At 37.6% G+C, this 17,849-nt stretch overlaps 1 protein-coding gene across 1 annotated transcript in view; it reads right to left on the reverse strand.

The window, feature by feature from the left end:
• The window catches only part of LOC111731424 (myomesin-1-like), a gene marked incomplete at its 3' end in the record, with an annotated part of 54,157 nt that overhangs the window by 25,167 nt on the left and 11,141 nt on the right, over window positions 1-17,849 (reverse strand). The window contains exon 3 of the mRNA XM_023523046.1: window positions 12,193-12,524. Within this exon, the coding sequence (XP_023378814.1) occupies window positions 12,193-12,524 (332 nt within the window). The remainder of the gene's footprint in view (window positions 1-12,192; window positions 12,525-17,849) is intronic.

Raw genomic sequence — 17,849 nt, forward strand, 5'->3', positions numbered from 1 at the left:
CTGTAATCCTGGCTTGATAGTGATAAATTCCTTTAGCTTATTTTTGTCTGGGAAGCACTTTATCTGTCCTTCACCTCTACGTGATAGCTTTGCTGGACAAAATATCCTTGGTTGTAGATCCTGGGTCTTCATCCTGTCAAAAATTTTTTGCCAAGCCTTTTTGTCCTGCATAGTTTCTTTGGAGAAATCAGCTGCCAGTCTTATGGGTTTTCCCTTATAAGTAATTGTTTTTCTCTTGCTGCTTTTCATATTTTTTCTTTGTATTTAACCTTTGGCATTTTACTTACGATGTGTCTTGGTGTGGACCTCTTTGGACCCCTAATTTTTGGAATTCTCTGAGCTTCCTGGGGTTTTATGTCCATTTCCTTCATCAGGTTAGGGAAGTTTTCCATTATTGTTTCTTCAAACAGCTGCTCAACATCTTAATTTTCTTCACTTATGCCAATCAGATAGATATTTAGACTCTTAATAGTTTTCCCATATGCTCCTTAATTATTTTTATAGTCTTGGCATCTTCTCCCTTGTCATTCTGATAGGGTGTCCTTGGCTTTCCCATCCTCTAGATAGGGCATTTGATCCTTTTCTTTATTCACTGTTTATTCCTTTGTTTATTCCATTTAATACACTTCTCATCTCAGATAATGTGTTCTTCATTTCAGACTGGTTTCCTTTTATAATTTTCATTTCTATTTTTATGTTTTTTATCTCTTTGTTGAAGTTCTCACTGAATTTATCCACGCTTCCCCAAAGTTCATTGAGCATCTTTAAAACCATTGTTTTGAACTCTGCATCTGTTAGATTACTTGACTCCATTATATCTGGATCTCTGTTCTGTTCTCTCATATGGTTTCTGCTTCTTTGTCTTCCCATTTTGGCTGCTTTTCTGTGTCTGTTTCTATGTACTAAGCAAAGCTCCTTAGTCTCCTGGTCTTATTAGTGTGGATTTGTGAAGTAGGTGTCCAGTGGCACAGTCCTGAGAGGGGTTCAGCTGCAGGCCAACCTTAGCCCAAGCCTCTACCCCTCCAGGGCCACCTGTTAAGATTCAGCAAATAATCCACAGATGCTGTGCTTATAGTTGCCTCAAAAGGCCACACCAGAAACCGAGGCCAAGTGCCTCCACTGTGAGTCTAGGCACTGCTCAGCAAGGAGCACCTGACTCACTGAGGATAACTTGGATGTGGCTTGGGTGGGGCCATGAGTTGGGGGAGGTGAGGTTTCAGGGAATCCTTTGGGTGGAGCGACCTCTGCTATCCAGTTTGATGATGTTATGGCTACAGCTGCATTGTTTCCAGCGCACTGGGAAGGGGGAGGTCTCAACAGGGAACAATGGATACTGCTGGCACTTCTGTACAGAGCGAGTCTCACCTCAGCCCTCACTCTGACAATGTCTCCTGTAAGTCCCTAGTGCCCACTGCGTGCAGCCAAATCGGCACTGGTGCTCAGAGCAAGCAGGTCTGTCACGGGGAAAATCTACCCATGGACGCAGCCCCTTTAAGAGGCATCTGCTGCTGCCGCAGCCTCCGGCCCACTAGACCACTCGACCACTCAAGACCCGGCAGCCCCACGTCCTCGCCCTGTCCTACCTTCTGTCTTTGCAGGGAGATTTCTTGGAGTTCTCCCTAGTTGTATGGCTTGTTCATAAAGATTCCAGGAGATTTTTCCTTCATGCTGCTCCTTGTTTCTGCAACAACTTTGATTTGGTCACCAGAGGAATGAACAGAGCCTCTATCATCTACATCATTTTTTTTCCTCCCCCCCCCCTATATTTTTAAATGTAAAAGCTAAAATTATAAAACTCTTAGAAGAAAAGATAAGAGAAACTTTATTGTGTTGATTTAGCTAAAGAGTTCTTAGATATAACACCAGAACCATGATTCAAAAATAAAAAACTTATTAACTAAACTTCATTGAAATTAAAAATTCTGGTTTTTGAAAGGCACTGATAAGAGACAAGGCACAGAATAAAAGAGAATATTTGTAAACGTATATCTATTAAAGGACTTGTTTATAAAATATTTAAATAACTGACAACTTAATAATAAGCAGAAAAAAATTTTAAATGAGCAAAAGATTTGAATAAGCATTTCACTAAAGAAGACATACAAATGGTTAATAAGCACATTAAAAAATTGTCGATATCATTAGTTATTAAGAAATTGCAAATTAAAACCACAATGAGATCCCACTACATACCCACTAGAATGGCAATAATATATAAGACAGAAAATAACTGATGTTGGAATCCTCATACATTGCTATGGGAATATAAAATGGTATAACCATTTTGGAAAACAGTTGAGTGGTTACTTATAAAGTTAAACATAAACTTAGCATACAATCCAGCTGATATTTTAGAAAGTGCAGGAGAAAGTTGATTTCAAACATTATTAATGAATAGCCTTTCAGATCGTGTTATATGTTAGAGTACTACTGAAATCTTCAGGTTTTATTTTTTAACTTTCCATAGTGATTTTATCAACAGAAAACTTATTCAGGATCCACTGTGTGCAAAATACTGTGCTTGACACTGGAATGGAAAGGGGATATGAAGAAGATAAAGACCCTTGTTTTCCAAGGGCTTTGCATCTAGTAGGAGAGTGAATGCTACCAAGCCTGACACATTGTATTATGTCAATCAAGGAAGAAAGGATGGAAGGACAGAAGGAAGGCAGACAGATAAGCAGAAAGACTAGTGCAAACAAAATTAGAATTTACAGGCTTGAAAGAAAATTTCTGTCTGGGGTTATCAGGGACTTCTTTGTGAAAAGCTAGACATTGAAAGATGTGTAGGACATCCCAGGATAAGCTGTCTGTACAAAAACTTAAAAATTAATGCTCAATTTTGATTGTTGAATTATCTGTGTTGCTATTAGACTTTACTTAGCGATCACAATAGAGCTGAATTCATCTTATTATTCTGACATTTTTCCTTTAAAATTGCATCTTTCTGTATATTTACAACTTAGTTCTGTTGCTTGTAGACAAAATTCTCACCTGTTTACCAGGAAGAGGAGGCAGTGGTTTTAGTAAACTATGGGATAGCATCTTGAGAATGGTCCTTCTTGACTGTTGGTGTTCATTTAGTCAGCCACTCCTCTTAGGGGCTTCTGGTATCTCAAGTTCCATTTATCGAATCTTCAGAATCTCCAGGAGTGTCAGTAACATGCACTTGTAGTTTGCATTCTCTTTTCTCATGTCAGCTTTTCTACTGGCCACATTTCTCCCTCTTGCAAACTTGAAAGAATATACTTCCTTTAGGCTTTTGTGAAAAGGTTGTTTTGGAACTACTTTTGATTTAGAGCAGTTTTGGTCTATGCTCTTCCTTTGATATATGTCATCCTCAACACTTTCTACTGCCCTTTCGATTCTCTGGTTTCCCAATCTGGACACTTATGTAGGATTAAAGAGAACATCAAAGTTAGACAAGTAGGAGGCTGAAAAGAACCTATCTTTTGCTAATATACTATGCAGAAAAAGCTTCTTATAAGATACAAACATGAATTTAGTTTAACTAGCATCACCTTGAACTTTACTGACATGTAGTGTTATAATAAATAAGCATCTCTTGGCTTTTTTATTTTGTTTTTGTTTTTTTGCATTAATCTTTTTTCCCCTTTCTCCATTTCCCTCTCTAGGCCATAGAAATATCTTGTTTTTAGTTTTCTTCAAAAAAAATTTAGCTACTTAAATAGAAATATAACCAGTTTTTTTCTTGTATGTACTGCTTTATTTTTTCATTATTTAAATTTCCACTGACAAGTAACGTTATACTCTCCTTTTCTGTTAACTCTCCACAGCTATTCATCTAAAAGCAAACACCATGGGGATCTGAACCACTCTTACTATGAATGTAGAATAGTCACATGTTCTAGAAAGAGTGAATAGTGAAAACATTGAGAGATTTAAATTTTTTATGGTTCTTATCTACATACATCCTTCAGTTTTTATCTATTTCTGACTATTTCAGAAATTAATTTAACCAGTCTAGATTATGATCTATTTTTAAGCAGAAGGGAAAGACTTTACTCTCTATTCCCTAGAAATTGTATTATGCAGAACACTTGACAAGAGTATCAGTAGATGCCTTATAGAGTTTAAATCTGTAGACTGAAAATTGTCCAGCTTATAAAAGTTAGTCTTATTAACTCACTTACAAAGCAGCTCAGCAACCCACATCTCACTCCACTTTGGGGATGGTCACTGTGATTGACTAGACATTACATAAAATTTACCTTCCTCATTTGAGATGCTCCTGCTTTCTTTTGTTTTATTTAGAAAGGTTGCGGTGGGGAAAAAGTCTGTTGCAATGGATGCATTGGTCTTCCAGAATTCAGAGATCTCAGCAAAGAAGCTCAGTTACACCCTGCTGCGTGGAAGAGCTAACAGTGGACAGAGCTAACCTTTCACCTCCAAGCCCAGGATGGTAACTGCTTTGCTCTTCCTCTACCTTTGGCTGACTCATTCTATTCCTACTCTATTAAAGGACGTGCCTTCCTTCTCACAGCATGATTCACCTGCCTATGGAAGATTAATGTCATTCTAGAGGTATCTTGTATCATCTAAACTTAAATTTAACCTGCAAAGTAGCCCGACAAATACTATTTTCAATGTAAAGCACAGGAAGTAGAGAATGAATCATGTCTTTCTAGGCCCGTTTATATATCTGTAAAAGGAGGGGCTTAAATTAGACGAGCTTTTGGTCTTTTCCTGCTTTAACATTCCACAGTTCTATGCATCAACAAATTGCTGATTATAGCTCTCTCTCTGCCAACAAGCTGCACATTTATAACAGCGAGAGTGGGGGCAGGAGATTGGTATGGTGAGAGCTCCTCTCCTTGGACTCAGGGTTCATCTTTGGGATTCAGAACATAACTCAACTGCCTTTTAAAGAAGTAACTGGCTTTTCTGCTTTCATTGGATTTTCCTCTGACCTTCTACCATATAGGAAGGAATGTGACTTGTCATTTTCTTGGTACTTAACTTTTGGAATACACATCCCAGAATATTGTACAGTATTAATGTTGTTGATAGAGACTTGGAAACTGTAATTTTAAGCAAAATGGTGAATAACAAAATCAATTCTACTATAGGTTAATTGGTACAAATAAGAGTTAAGTTCCTCGCTTAATGTTGTTGATAGAGACTTGGAAACTGTAATTTTAAGCAAAATGGTGAATAACAAAATCAATTCTACTATAGGTTAATTGGTACAAAAAAGAGTTAAGTTCCTATGGCATATTTTTGGTCACAAAAACATCACCAAATTTCTAAATAAAGACCCCAAACACTTCTAATATTAAACATTGAAATAAATGTGAGCTATACATACATTTAAGAAAGATTAATAAAAACAAGTAAGATAATGATTTTCCAACACACTTATTCCAGTACAGGGTCATGGGTGGCCAGAGCCTACCTATCCTGGCAGCTCCGGGTGCAAGGCGGGAACTCATCCTGGACAGGACGCCCTTCCATAGCAGGGTGCATTCACACCCACGCCACCACTCAATCAGACTGGGACAATACAGACACACCAGTTCGCCTTACATGCACATCTTTGGGATGTGGAAGGAAACCGGAGTACCTGGGGAAAATCCACACAGACATGGAAGGACATACAAACTCCACATAGATAGTGGCCCCAGCTGGGAATCGATTTTATTTTCATCATCAACATTATAACAAAACAGTTTCGAATGAAGCAATGCTATTTGAGGACCTGCCATATTGATTTCTGTTTACCTAGAAACTATAGTGCTTTTTCCTTATTTATAATAATTAAACTTTTATTTAGACAAAAAGCTATGAGACTATTTTTAGAATGCAACACCTTGATATAACAGCAGCTTTCCAAGCAAACTTCATTTCCCATAAAAGTCTATCAGTTCGGTAATTTTATGTAATTCAGATTCAGCCACTCGAATCTACAGATCAGTTTCAATTTCATACAACTGTGGTTATTTCATGTGTTTTTCTTAGTAATATCATAAAAGCAGTAACAACAGAACAAGGTACTTCATTGGAATCTTTGGGAATGGAGAATAAGCAAAAAGTTTTACCATCACCATACTGCTAGAGTCTCAGAAGATCCACTGGACACAGAACATCTAAATAGATCTTTTTGCAGCCTCAAAATTCATGGCTAAGGGACATGAAGACCTCTGTGAAAAATCTGACAGTACTTAGAATTTGGCAAAAACTAATGGATCCAAAAATATGACCAGTGCTCACCACATCCTTTATTACTACGCATCTGCTCCTACCTGGACTGCAGCATTAGTCTCCTAACTGGGTGGCCTGCCTCTGCTGTGCCCAATAGTCTGTTCTCCATACAGCAGCCATAGCAATCCCAATACAACTTAGATCATGTCATTTTCCTGCTCAAAACTCTGCCACAGCTGCCCCCTTTAACTCAGGATAAAAAGTCTTTACAATGGCCCATAAGGCCCTACATGATTGGCACTGCTCCGTCCACTATCTTTCTGACATCTCCATCTACTCTTCCCCTCATTCTTCATTACCTTACTGGCCTCGATGCTATCACTGTAAGATCTTGCACTGACTGTTCCTGACTCCTGGTGTACCTTTTCCCCAGATAACCTCATGGTGAACTCTCTCAACTACTTCATGTCTTTGCTCAGATATCACCTTCTCAATAAGGCCTGACCATCTTATTTAAAATTCCAGTCTGTACCCCACCCTACGTACCTGATCTCTCTTACTTTCCTCTTTTTTTATTGCTTTAATAACATTTATTACCTTTTCATATAATATAAAACTCAATGTCTATTTTTATTACATTTATTGTTACATTTACCGCCATGCTGGAATATATGCTCCTTGAGGGCAAAAATCTTGGTCAATTCTGTTCAGTAATTTATTCCAAGCACCTAGAACAGTGCTTAGCACACTGGAGGCACTGGGTAAATATTTACTGAATGAATGAACAATACCTCAACCTCACTGAGTGTTCTTCATGTGACAACCATTACATTAAATACCTTAGAAGATTAACTCTGTAAGACCTATCTACCTGAGTGTCCCTCAAGATTGTCCATCATTTTCCTTATTTTACAGATGAAGAAACTGAGAGGTTAATTAGCTTATCCAAAGTTATAAGCCTAATTGCAAGTACAGTAGTCCCCCCTCATCCAAGGAGACATATTACAAGACCCCCAGTGGTTGCCTGAAACCATAGATAGTACCAAAATCAATATAGACTATGTTTTTTCCAATACATATATACCTTTCACTTAAAGGAAGCACTTTACAGCTTCTCTTTGGCATATCTAAATTGCCAGCATCACTATACTTGCACTTTGGGGCTATTATTGAGTAAAATACGGGTTATGTGAACACAAGCACTGCAATATCATGACAGTTTGCTCTGATAACCAAGAGGGTTAAGCAACTAATAGATGAGTAGCATATACAGCATGGATATGCTAGACAAAGGAATGATTCATTCCTGGTGGGACAGTTCAAGAGGGTATGTTTGATTTCATCATGCTATTCAGAATGATATGCAATTTAATACCTCTGAATTATTTATTTCTGGAATTTTCCATTTACTATTTTTGGACCAAGGTTGACTGAGGGTAACTAAAATTGCAGAAAGTGAAACTGTGGATAAGGGGGGACTACTGTATGCATTTGCTTGTTGGATTTCAAAGGTTATCTACTTCCCCTTATACCATCTGGAAATGGATATGTAGAAAACAGACACTAAACTGATGCTGATCGCTGAGGTCAAGACACAAAAATGTTCACAAAGGAATAGATTTCTTTGGTAACAGCTTTGGAAATCATATTGGAGTAGGAGATGGAGCAAGTTTTTAGATCTCACTCAGATCTTGCTATAATCAGACTCGCTAATAAAAGATGAGGGTTTCTGTGTTTAGTGTTCTCTATTTTTAGCACTGACACCTTGTGTCTGATTTAGAGTTGGTTTGAGTATTAGCATGTTCTTTGAAAACTCTAGTAATTCCAGAAGAGATTATTATCTGGGCAACAACTTAGAGGATTAGATCAACATGACCTGAATGTAGAAAAGGGGCACAACTCAAAGTTAGGCAGAGTACCCTGGATAAGTCATTCAAGCCTCAGTTTTCTCATCCCAAAACTGGTGTCTTCCAGTGTCCCTTGGGAGTCTCTATGGCTGATTCCAAGTGATTAGTTAAAGAATCTGTAAGTTTCCAGGCTTCGCATTCATGAATGCCCTAGGATTTTTTTGTCTTAGAATTTGTGCCCTTCCATTTATTGTTCCCTGATCTAAATCTTGGTTACTTTGGTGCTCAATGGCTTCTCCAGGACAAAGGTAGATAAAAGGAAGCATAACGCAAATCTGTATATTGATGTTTCAAGAAAAATCTGTTGGCAGCGTAGTCAAGGGGAGTTACTGACTATAATTGGCATCGGGTACCCGTGGAAAGCAGGGGGACTCACATAGGAGGAGGGTTCACATCCTTATTCCACGACTTATTAAGGAAAGGAGGTCACTTAATATTTTTGTTCTCCATTTTTTTCTTTTGTAAAATGAAGATAATAATTTCTACTTCTTGGGGTTATTGTAAAGAAACAGTGGACAGAGGATGTTAAGCTTAACTGCATCATATGGACTAAATTTTAATCTGTTTAGAATGAGACAGTTAAATGTCTGCCATTACTATAGAGGGTTGAGAGACAACTCTAAATCATTTTATCATCTAAGAACTTTGCTATGTTGTTCTTTTAGAAAGTTATTTATTCCTACTTATCAAGTGTAACAAATATTTCTTTTGCTATTTCCACTTCACATATGATCCAGTTTACTCAAAAGACAAGGTAACTTTCTTTCCATAATACTGTATTCTCTATAAACATCTGCCTTATTTCATCTTAAATTCTTACAATTTGGCATTAGGAAAGGGACCCTAAGTCACACACTGGGCTGTCTGGTATTCATAATGTATACTTTCTAGTGCAGTGGTTCTGACTTTGTTAAGTCACAAAGTTCTCTGAGATTCTGATGAAAGCTATAGCCCTTCTCTGCTTACACACACAAATTCTCATCTGTGCATAATTTTGCACATAATTTCAGATCATCCAGGAGTCTGTTAAAATCTATTAATGGACAGAGGTGCAAAATGGTCATGAGTACTCTTTCTTTTTTAATTCCTGATAGTATCGTGGATTACTAGCATAAAACAACAATCTTGTATCTTTCTGTTTTCTTGAATTACTTTCTTTACTTTAGGGTTTTTTCTTACTGTGACTAAGACTAAAGGCATTTAAAATAAGCCTTCCAGAATTTATTTTATAACCTTTGGCTCATAATGCAATTGGTAACTGATCGGTGCTATAACCACACTGACACTGAATGAACCATTGTTTTTAAGACTTACCGAGGTCAGCCAATTCCCACGCACGTATAAATCTCCATAGTTTCCACTTTAACACTGGACATCTAACTGCAAAGCAGAGGCTAAAAATAGATCAAACCTAGTGCTTACATACACTCCACAGAATTGCATTTCCAACCCTAGGGGTTTTAATCAACAACACCATTCATAATTCATAGAGGGATATTTCATTTAGCAGGAAAAAGTTGTTCCACTTTGAAAAATCTAAAACAGGATCTACAAGTTTTATGAAGAGTTTGAAATGTTCAAAGAATATTATCTGCACCTGTTAGCTCTAGTTGCGTAAACAAAGAAAGACTAAAATATCCCTAGAGTTAGGCTGGCTTTCTTTTCTTTTACATTGCATTATACAAAGGAGAAATATTGGCATTTTCCTTTCTGTTGTTTCTAGGTCAACATTTCCAGGTCGACATTTTTCTACCAAGGAGTTTGAGTTCTTCAAACATACCAAGCCATTAATAAATACTTAATTATATAAATACATACATAGAAGGAACAAGATGAGAGGCTGAATGTAGAAAAATGATTATAGTTCCATTTCCTATAGAAAGTTTATTATCTGAGATACTGTATAGCTAAAATGACTAAGTCTTCCAAAGACTATACACAGCAAGTGTTTTCTGAATAAGATAAAAATGCTCAGAAGTTCAATTACTAATGTTTGGTGTAATATATCAGATTATGAATAAATATAAATATTGCACATGTAGTTAAAAGGAGGATTTGTGTAAAATTAAAATAATTTAAACAAAATTTAGCAATAGAGTTGAAAAAGTAAAGAACTCAAAAATATAAATTCGTAAACTCTATAGATTCTACAGCATTGGGAAAATGAAATAACACACAAGGAGGTACATTAACAACTGTATGATAATGAAAATACTCATCTTCTATAGACTCAGCACAAACAGTCCAGGAAGATGGATATTTAAACTGTAAGACAGCTGCTTTCCTAAATGAGGTTATGCAACACACCTATGAAACATCGTTCAAGAGGCCAAAATGATGCTTTTATATACAAATTGTGTTAATTCCCCTCAGTTTTCCTTTACAAAGCAGTTACTTGAAGCAAGTGCTTCAAGAAATAAATTCCTATCGGTAACAATATTTCCATATTTTCAGCCAATTCGAGGTCCTTATGAATACCCCATGGCAGAATATGACTCATGAAAGTGCAATTGCAAAATGATCCTGTTCCATTTTAAATGGAATTTCAGAACGCTGCCATCACACATTCCAGGTAACCCCACTGGACTCTGGTTCTCTTACTGAATGTAGGGAAGCTCCCAGGATGTCACTGCCCGCGCCCACGAAAAGGCAGCCATAGCTCATAGCTCACACGCTGCTGAAACCCAGCGGGGATTCAGGAATTTCTGCCTTCGGAAACGTTCCTCACTTCTAGTCATAAAAACCAGTGTTATTTTCTCAATAATTTTAAATGCCTTTTCCAGATGCCCTAACAGATATTTTGTGGACTCAAATTTTGTAAGACTTAATTTTATTATATTTACAACATAATGCTAGAAGCTTTGGAGAGAATTCAAGGCAACAGGTGGTTATTTACCACATAGCCCAGAAGTTTTTACGTGTTGAAGTTCAGCAATTCTTCCTGAGGACTATGGGTAGATTTTAAATAAAATCACATGTATCTTGTGAGTGCTTTTTAATCCCCACAAAATGTTTCATTCTGGGTATTGAAAAAATTAAAATTGGTTTGGACTGAGACTGTAAATATCTGCCCAGCAGTCATCAGGCTGGAACAACAGATACAGAGAAGCCAAATGCAAAGTTCACAGGAAACATTTCTACTAGGGACACTGCTGCTGTAAAGTGTCATGGTAACCTTCTTCTCTGAGTGACTGCAGACTCACTGAGAAACTGCTCTAATAGCAAAGATTATCAGTAAGGTTGCTGTTTGAAATTTTATCGATAAGAATGAGACATCGCACTCTTGCCTGGAGGACCTCAGGAGCTGTTGACAGAGAAGCAGCTTGATTCCCAGCCCAGGGGCTGGCCTCCATGCAAGGGGTTTCTGGTTACAACAGTCCAACTTACCTCAACTTCACTGTTTCCAAAGAAACAGCAGCCTGGGGTAGCTTGGCTGACCAGATTTGCATCTAAACTCCACTCTTTCTAGAATCCTATAGTAACTCTCTCTTTTCCTATAGTAACTCTCTCTTTTCCTCTATCTTGTGGTCTTCCTTTTGCAGTGGGTCAATATATCTAATTATGTGGAAATACAGGTTTGTTCCTCGTATTCTGAGGCTTGCTGAGATAGGGTATGTTTTTACAAAATGTCTTGGCTAAAGAAAATACTTGCTGCTTCAATAATAATAGCTCTGAGTTTTAACACTGGCTCTCAGATACTGGGGAAAAAAAAAAATAGGACACATCACTGCTGTAGTTTGGGCTCCCGTGACCTGTGAATTTTAAATTCTCTACTGCCTTCTCATCTAAGTAGAAACATTCTGAGAGCCAGGAAACCTGCCCTGAGTGTTGAAATATTTTCTGGCGCTGCTGCTGCAAAAGCAACCTGTGGCAAAACGTCTCTGCTTTTAGAAATCAAGCAAGACTTCCTAGTGTTACTGTGAAGTTCCTTGTGAAACTCAGATGGGATGAAGGGAAAGAGGTAGACCTAAGTCCCAGGTTTCCCAGATACACAGCCTTGCTCCACACCTGGTTTAAATGTAGGGCTGCCAGATTTAAGAAGAAAGGAAAATGTGATATGGGAGAGGTATTCATTCTGAGAATGTGCCTTCACCCTAAGGTTGGAAGGCTGCTTTTGACATACCCATGGGAGTAGCCATAATCGTAGGCCGAGACGGCCTTCCGACTGACTGCAGACGCAAGGCTGGACTCGGTGGCCCGGGACGCTTGCTGCTGGTAGGAGGCCTCTGATGCCTGGCTGAAGGCCTGGGATTCCTGGCGGTGCGCAGCCGATGAGCGGCTGCTGTAGGCTGTGGAGCCATGGGTGTAGATGGCAGAACTTTTCTTCTCCTGCTCGTGGTACTGGCTCATGGCGGTGCGAAGGTCCTTGCTGCGGTAGCTACGATCATAGTGCTCATGGAATTTCTGATAAAACGGCAGAGACATCATGTGTCCCAGAGGGAAGAACAAGGCAACCTATAAGAAAGCAACAATTTTTGAGTGAACTATTAAGAAACAAACTCCATAGAACAAATCATCTAAACCAATGTGTAAAAATTAATACTTTCATTATTTCCAAAGATTAAGTGGAAAATGATGTGAAGTTCAGCTTAACTGGTTTCTCAATAAACTCTTTACTTCATTTGCTCCTTTCTGTCCTTGCATATCTTTCTTTTTTCTTCTTTCCTTCTCTCTCTCTCTTCCTCTCTTCCCTTCCTCTCTCTCTCTCTCTCTCTCTCTCTCTTCCTTTTTCTTTCTTTTTTTAAAAATATATCTAGCAGGTCTTTACAAAGTTGCTCTACTCTGTCTATTATGCTTTTCCTCAGACCTTTCATAATTCATATTTGTAATTTTCTGGCATTTCATTCTGATGGAGGCTGCATCTGGAAGAACAGGTACAACAACCAATGTAGTTTTCATTCAACAAATGATTACTGAGAACTTCTATGAGCCTGGTACTGTTCCAGCACAAGAAATACAGAGATAAACAAAACAAAATCTTTTTCTGATAACCTTATGTAGAACCTTCTATTCTATTTATTGTAGGAGATAGACAACAGCGAAAACAAATAAAGTATAAGGGATATTAGAATGTGCTAAATGCTATAGAGAAAAATAAAGCAGTAAAGGGGATGGGGTGAAATTTTAAACAGCCTTGTGAGGATGGCTTCACTGGAAAGTGACATCTGAACACAAGACAATCTGGGGGAAGAGTGTTGCAAAGGCACTAGATGGAAGGCCATTGCAAAGGCACTGGAGTGTGAGCATGCCTGCTGTACTCCAGGAGTAGCACATAGCCCTGCGACGCTGCATGGAATGAGAGAAGGGCAGGGAAAGGTATAGGAGATGATGTCAGAGAGGTGTGGGGCGGGGACCAGGCAAAAGGCAGACAGTGTAGGGTCCTTTGTCTTGTTTTGAAAAAGACTTTGTAAGGACTTTGTCTCATTTTGAAAAGGCTGAGAAGCTATGGGAAGGTTCTGAGCTAAGAATCACTCTTGCTGATTCTGAAGAACAGACTGTTGAGGGACAAGAGTAAAAGCTAGGAGACCAATTAGAAGGCTGTTATGAGCTAAGCTGTATTCTCCAAAATTCATAGTTTGAAATCCTAACCACCAGTACTTCAGAATGTGCTTATATTGAAGATAGGGTCTTACAGAGGGAGTGAGGTTAAAATGAAGTGATCAGGGTGGGTTCTAATCCAATATAACCATTGTCCTTATACGAAGAGGAAATTAAAAGACAGATATGTCTTTTAATTAAGACAGAAATTAAAAGACACATCTACAAAGGGAAGACTGTATGAAGACAATCATCTCCAAGCCAAGGAGAGGCCTCAGAAAAAAACAACTCTGCCGACACCTTAATCTCAGATTTCTAGCCTCCAGAATTGTGGGAAGATAACTTTCCATGGTTTAAACTACCCAATCTATGTTGCTTTGTTATGGGAGACCTAGCAAATTAATATAAAGGCCATTACAATAGTCCAGGCTACAGATGGTAGCAATAGCAGTGGAAGTATGAGAAGTGATAAGACTCTGCACATGTTTTGAAGGTAGAACCAATAGCATTTGCTGAAAGTTCTGGATTAGGGTGTAAAAGAAGGAGCAGTGAGAAATGACTCCAAGGTTTTTGCCTGAGTAATTGCAAGATAGAAGTTGCTGTTAACTGAGATGGGCAGGAGTGTAAGAAAGCAGCAGTTTGGATGGAAGAACAGGAAATTGGTTTAACATATTCTACATTTGAGGTATCTGCTAGGCATCTAAGTGGAGATGTTAAGTGGGAAGTTGGATACGTAACTTTGGAGTACAAGGTAAAGGTCTAGGATGAAGACCTACACTTGAGACTCACCAGTTTATAGATAATATTTAAAGCCAAAAAAATAAATAAATAAAGATGAGAATGATTGTAAGTGGAAAAGAAAGTCCTAGGATTGAAACCTGGAATATGATTATATTATCAGGTTTAACAGGCTCTCTCACATCTCACAAACACTTTGAAAAGGCATAGTGTCAAACCAGAAAAATTATTTGTTCCATTAAGAACATGAAGGTTTTTAATCCTCTAACATGAATAAAGTCAACCATCAGTGTAGCAGTGTGTATTGTGAACTTGAGCTAACAGTTCTACTGAAAGTCAGAGATATGTTTGCCTAGCACAGGGAGGGAGACTTCACATTGCATTAGATTGCTTGACTAATCTGTCCACCGACAGAAGCCTATCAGCCACATTAACAACTCTGAATGAAGTAATAGTTTTATGGAACATCCCCACTCCAATTTTTAATGCTTTCGTGCCTGTTCTGAAATCTTATTTTTTTAATTTACAAGTAAAATTATTGTGAAGTAATCGGGTTTTTTCCAAATCTTTTTCTTTAAATTCTAAATAAGCAGTGAATCCTAAACTTGCCATATTTTTTGTCAAGTTTAAGTCTATTTTTTATTTAAACTATTTAAAAAGTCAGTGTGTATTCTCTAGAGAAGAAAATCCAGCAAACTTCACTCCAGAAGTATTTCTCTTGGGACTCATGGAAGATATCAGTCTACATGGCATTTCCCAAGAGAAAAAAAATAGCTACTAGCAAGCAACTTTGTTTCGACCCTTAAATAGATTGCTATTTTCTGCTCTAAAATATACAGAATAATCATCATGTGTAATGAATAATTATTAGATGAATTTTGATAAAACAAAATGGTCAGAATATATTAATATAGAAGTATATTATGTTTGGCAGTTATAAAGATATTAGATACATTTCTGTAATGATACATACTACATTGCAACATGACAGATGTTATTTGAATGATATTCAAATAAATACCAATGACCTTCCTATGTATTATGTTATAAGCTAAATTTACAACTTCAATGACTTGAAATGCTATTATTTTCACAAAATAAAATCTTAAAATATCTTGCCCCAATTCTATTTTCTACTCTGTTGCTATTTCCCTCCAGGGTATTTATTTTTAATAACACTCAATATTCCAAGCACATAGATAATGTATTACAAGTAAACAGGGTTTGGCTTTAAGTCAACAGAGCTGGTTGTCGCAGCTCTGTTTGACCTCTGTAATGAAGGTACGACTACTCTCTCTTCAGCAAGTAAGCCAGGATTATTCGCAACACATGACAGCTAGGGTATGTTGGGTGGAAAGATGGTTTGGTTGTCTTCTGTTCCTCTAATACCTGCATTTTCTTCTGGAAAATAATGAGAATTTAGGAAGAAATACTTACTCCCTAGTTGTAATTCTGACATGATACTTTAGTACTGGTATTAGAGACAAAAAAAGATGATAAAAATTATTCACAGAAAGTATTTACTTTAGGTTCACTATGTGGGGATCTATGTGCCTCTGAAATATTGCCTAACCATTTTGGGGTTAGGAATATCACAATGCACTCTTACATTTTTCCACACAGCATTGTCAGAGCAAAATCACTGAATTAAAAACTAGTGACTTCCGAGTTAATTTACCTCCTTTTGGTCTAATTTGTAATCAGGGAGTATTGTAGGCATACAGAGAATAGAAAACACATGATTTCCTGTCATGTCATCTGCTCTAGATTTCAACCAAACCACTGAACTATAACTTAGAAAGAGTACTTAACTCACACTCACAGTTCCATTTGAGACAGCTATAATCTCCTTATAGTTCAAGGAATGATAGCTTAATTTTAAAAGAATAGAGTGAGCTGAGAGGATAGCTGTGCCATCAAAAACTGGCACTGTGTTCCTTCCCAGGGGCTCCACTTTCTTATTTCTCTGCTATTTTGACATCTCTTTGAGAGAACTGCTGAACTCGAAGACAGAAAGAAACCACAGAAAGCATAGTGCTTGTTAAGCACATAAAATATCAAGTTCATTCTTCTGCATCAATGTCACACTTACCAGTTTCCAAAAGAGTGATGATGGTGGAAATGTTCCGACACAGCCGTGGAGCTGGATGAGAAAATGAAAAACTCACGTAAGCTGAATCCAAGAAAAAGTTAAGGGGCAGGGCTAAAGACAGGACCCTGGCGGCCGGTTCAAAAATAATGCATGTGGTCAGGCAGTAGAATGTCAGAACCACACAGCCAGCCTTTTATGGCCAAGAAGATAGATAAATATAGCAGCAAGTGGGGGTGGGAGGGTAGTCCTGAACTGAAAGGAAGGGAGAGGCACTGGCAGGTAGCTGCCTCAGTAACGTAATTACATTAATGCCAGTCAATGAGTTTGGCCTGATTAAACCAAACATAGGATTTTTATTTGGCTAGAAGAGCTATTTTCAATAACACTTTATCACTGGATATTAAAGGTGCAATGGAAAGAGTGCCTTGTGTTGAGAGCTAAAAATAAGCATAGTAATCTGATTCTCAAAATGGACTTCATGGAATTTTAATGCCAAAATATGGTTCTGGGTGTGCTGTTCATAACACATGTATGGTACATTTATAAGACACAAAGTGAAAAAAGAACTTGAGGCTAAGTAGAGGCAAAATAAATAAGAAACGGGTTACATGTGGTGGCAGTTGTGGCCTGATGATACAGTCATAGTTTCTCTCATTTCAGGAAAATTTACAAAGTCACAGCTTCAAGTTTGAATATTTGATTCCCTATTAATTAACTAAAATCTTTGAGAAGCAACATGTTTCATTTTTCCTAAAGGCAGAGTAGAGTTGTTCTAACAGGTGATTCTCTTTCTGTTTTTTAGACTGTATAACCAAGTAAGAGGTGGTAAAATCTAAGTTAGAGATTGCCCTTTGGACTCAGACCAGACCCAGATTCTAGGCCCTCAATGGCACTTAATAGCCACATAACTTTGAGCATTTTATTTCTCCTTCCTAAGCTTCATTTTCCTCCTCTATAAAATGGGGATAACAACATCCAAACTTCTGTGGAGATTAAATGTAATAATGCAGAAAAAGCACTTAATCCAGTGATTGCCACATAATACTCAGTAAATGTCAACTGTTAAAACTGATAGTGATAATTTAAAAGCTCATTGTTTAGGTTATATGTATTGAGCAGGTTATGTTCTGACAGTAATATTATATCAACTGAATATAGCTCACACGTATCCATAAAAGTATTGAACAGAGCCAATATTGCAGTGTACTTTATAATTACTTTCTGATAAAAACTACAGTTAACACTATTGAGGACCAATCAAGTGCAGACACAGTAAAAGACACTTTATATACATGTTCTCATTCCATTCTTATAATATCTACAAGGTAGGTATCATTAGCATAATTCTATAGCTGAGGAAACTGAGGCTTCAAGAGGCAAAGTCATTTGCGAAAGAGCACACAGCTAGAAAA

The sequence above is a fragment of the Pteropus vampyrus genome, unplaced genomic scaffold (assembly GCF_000151845.1).
Source record: "Pteropus vampyrus isolate Shadow unplaced genomic scaffold, Pvam_2.0 Scaffold373, whole genome shotgun sequence".
Taxonomy (NCBI): Eukaryota; Metazoa; Chordata; class Mammalia; order Chiroptera; family Pteropodidae; genus Pteropus; species Pteropus vampyrus.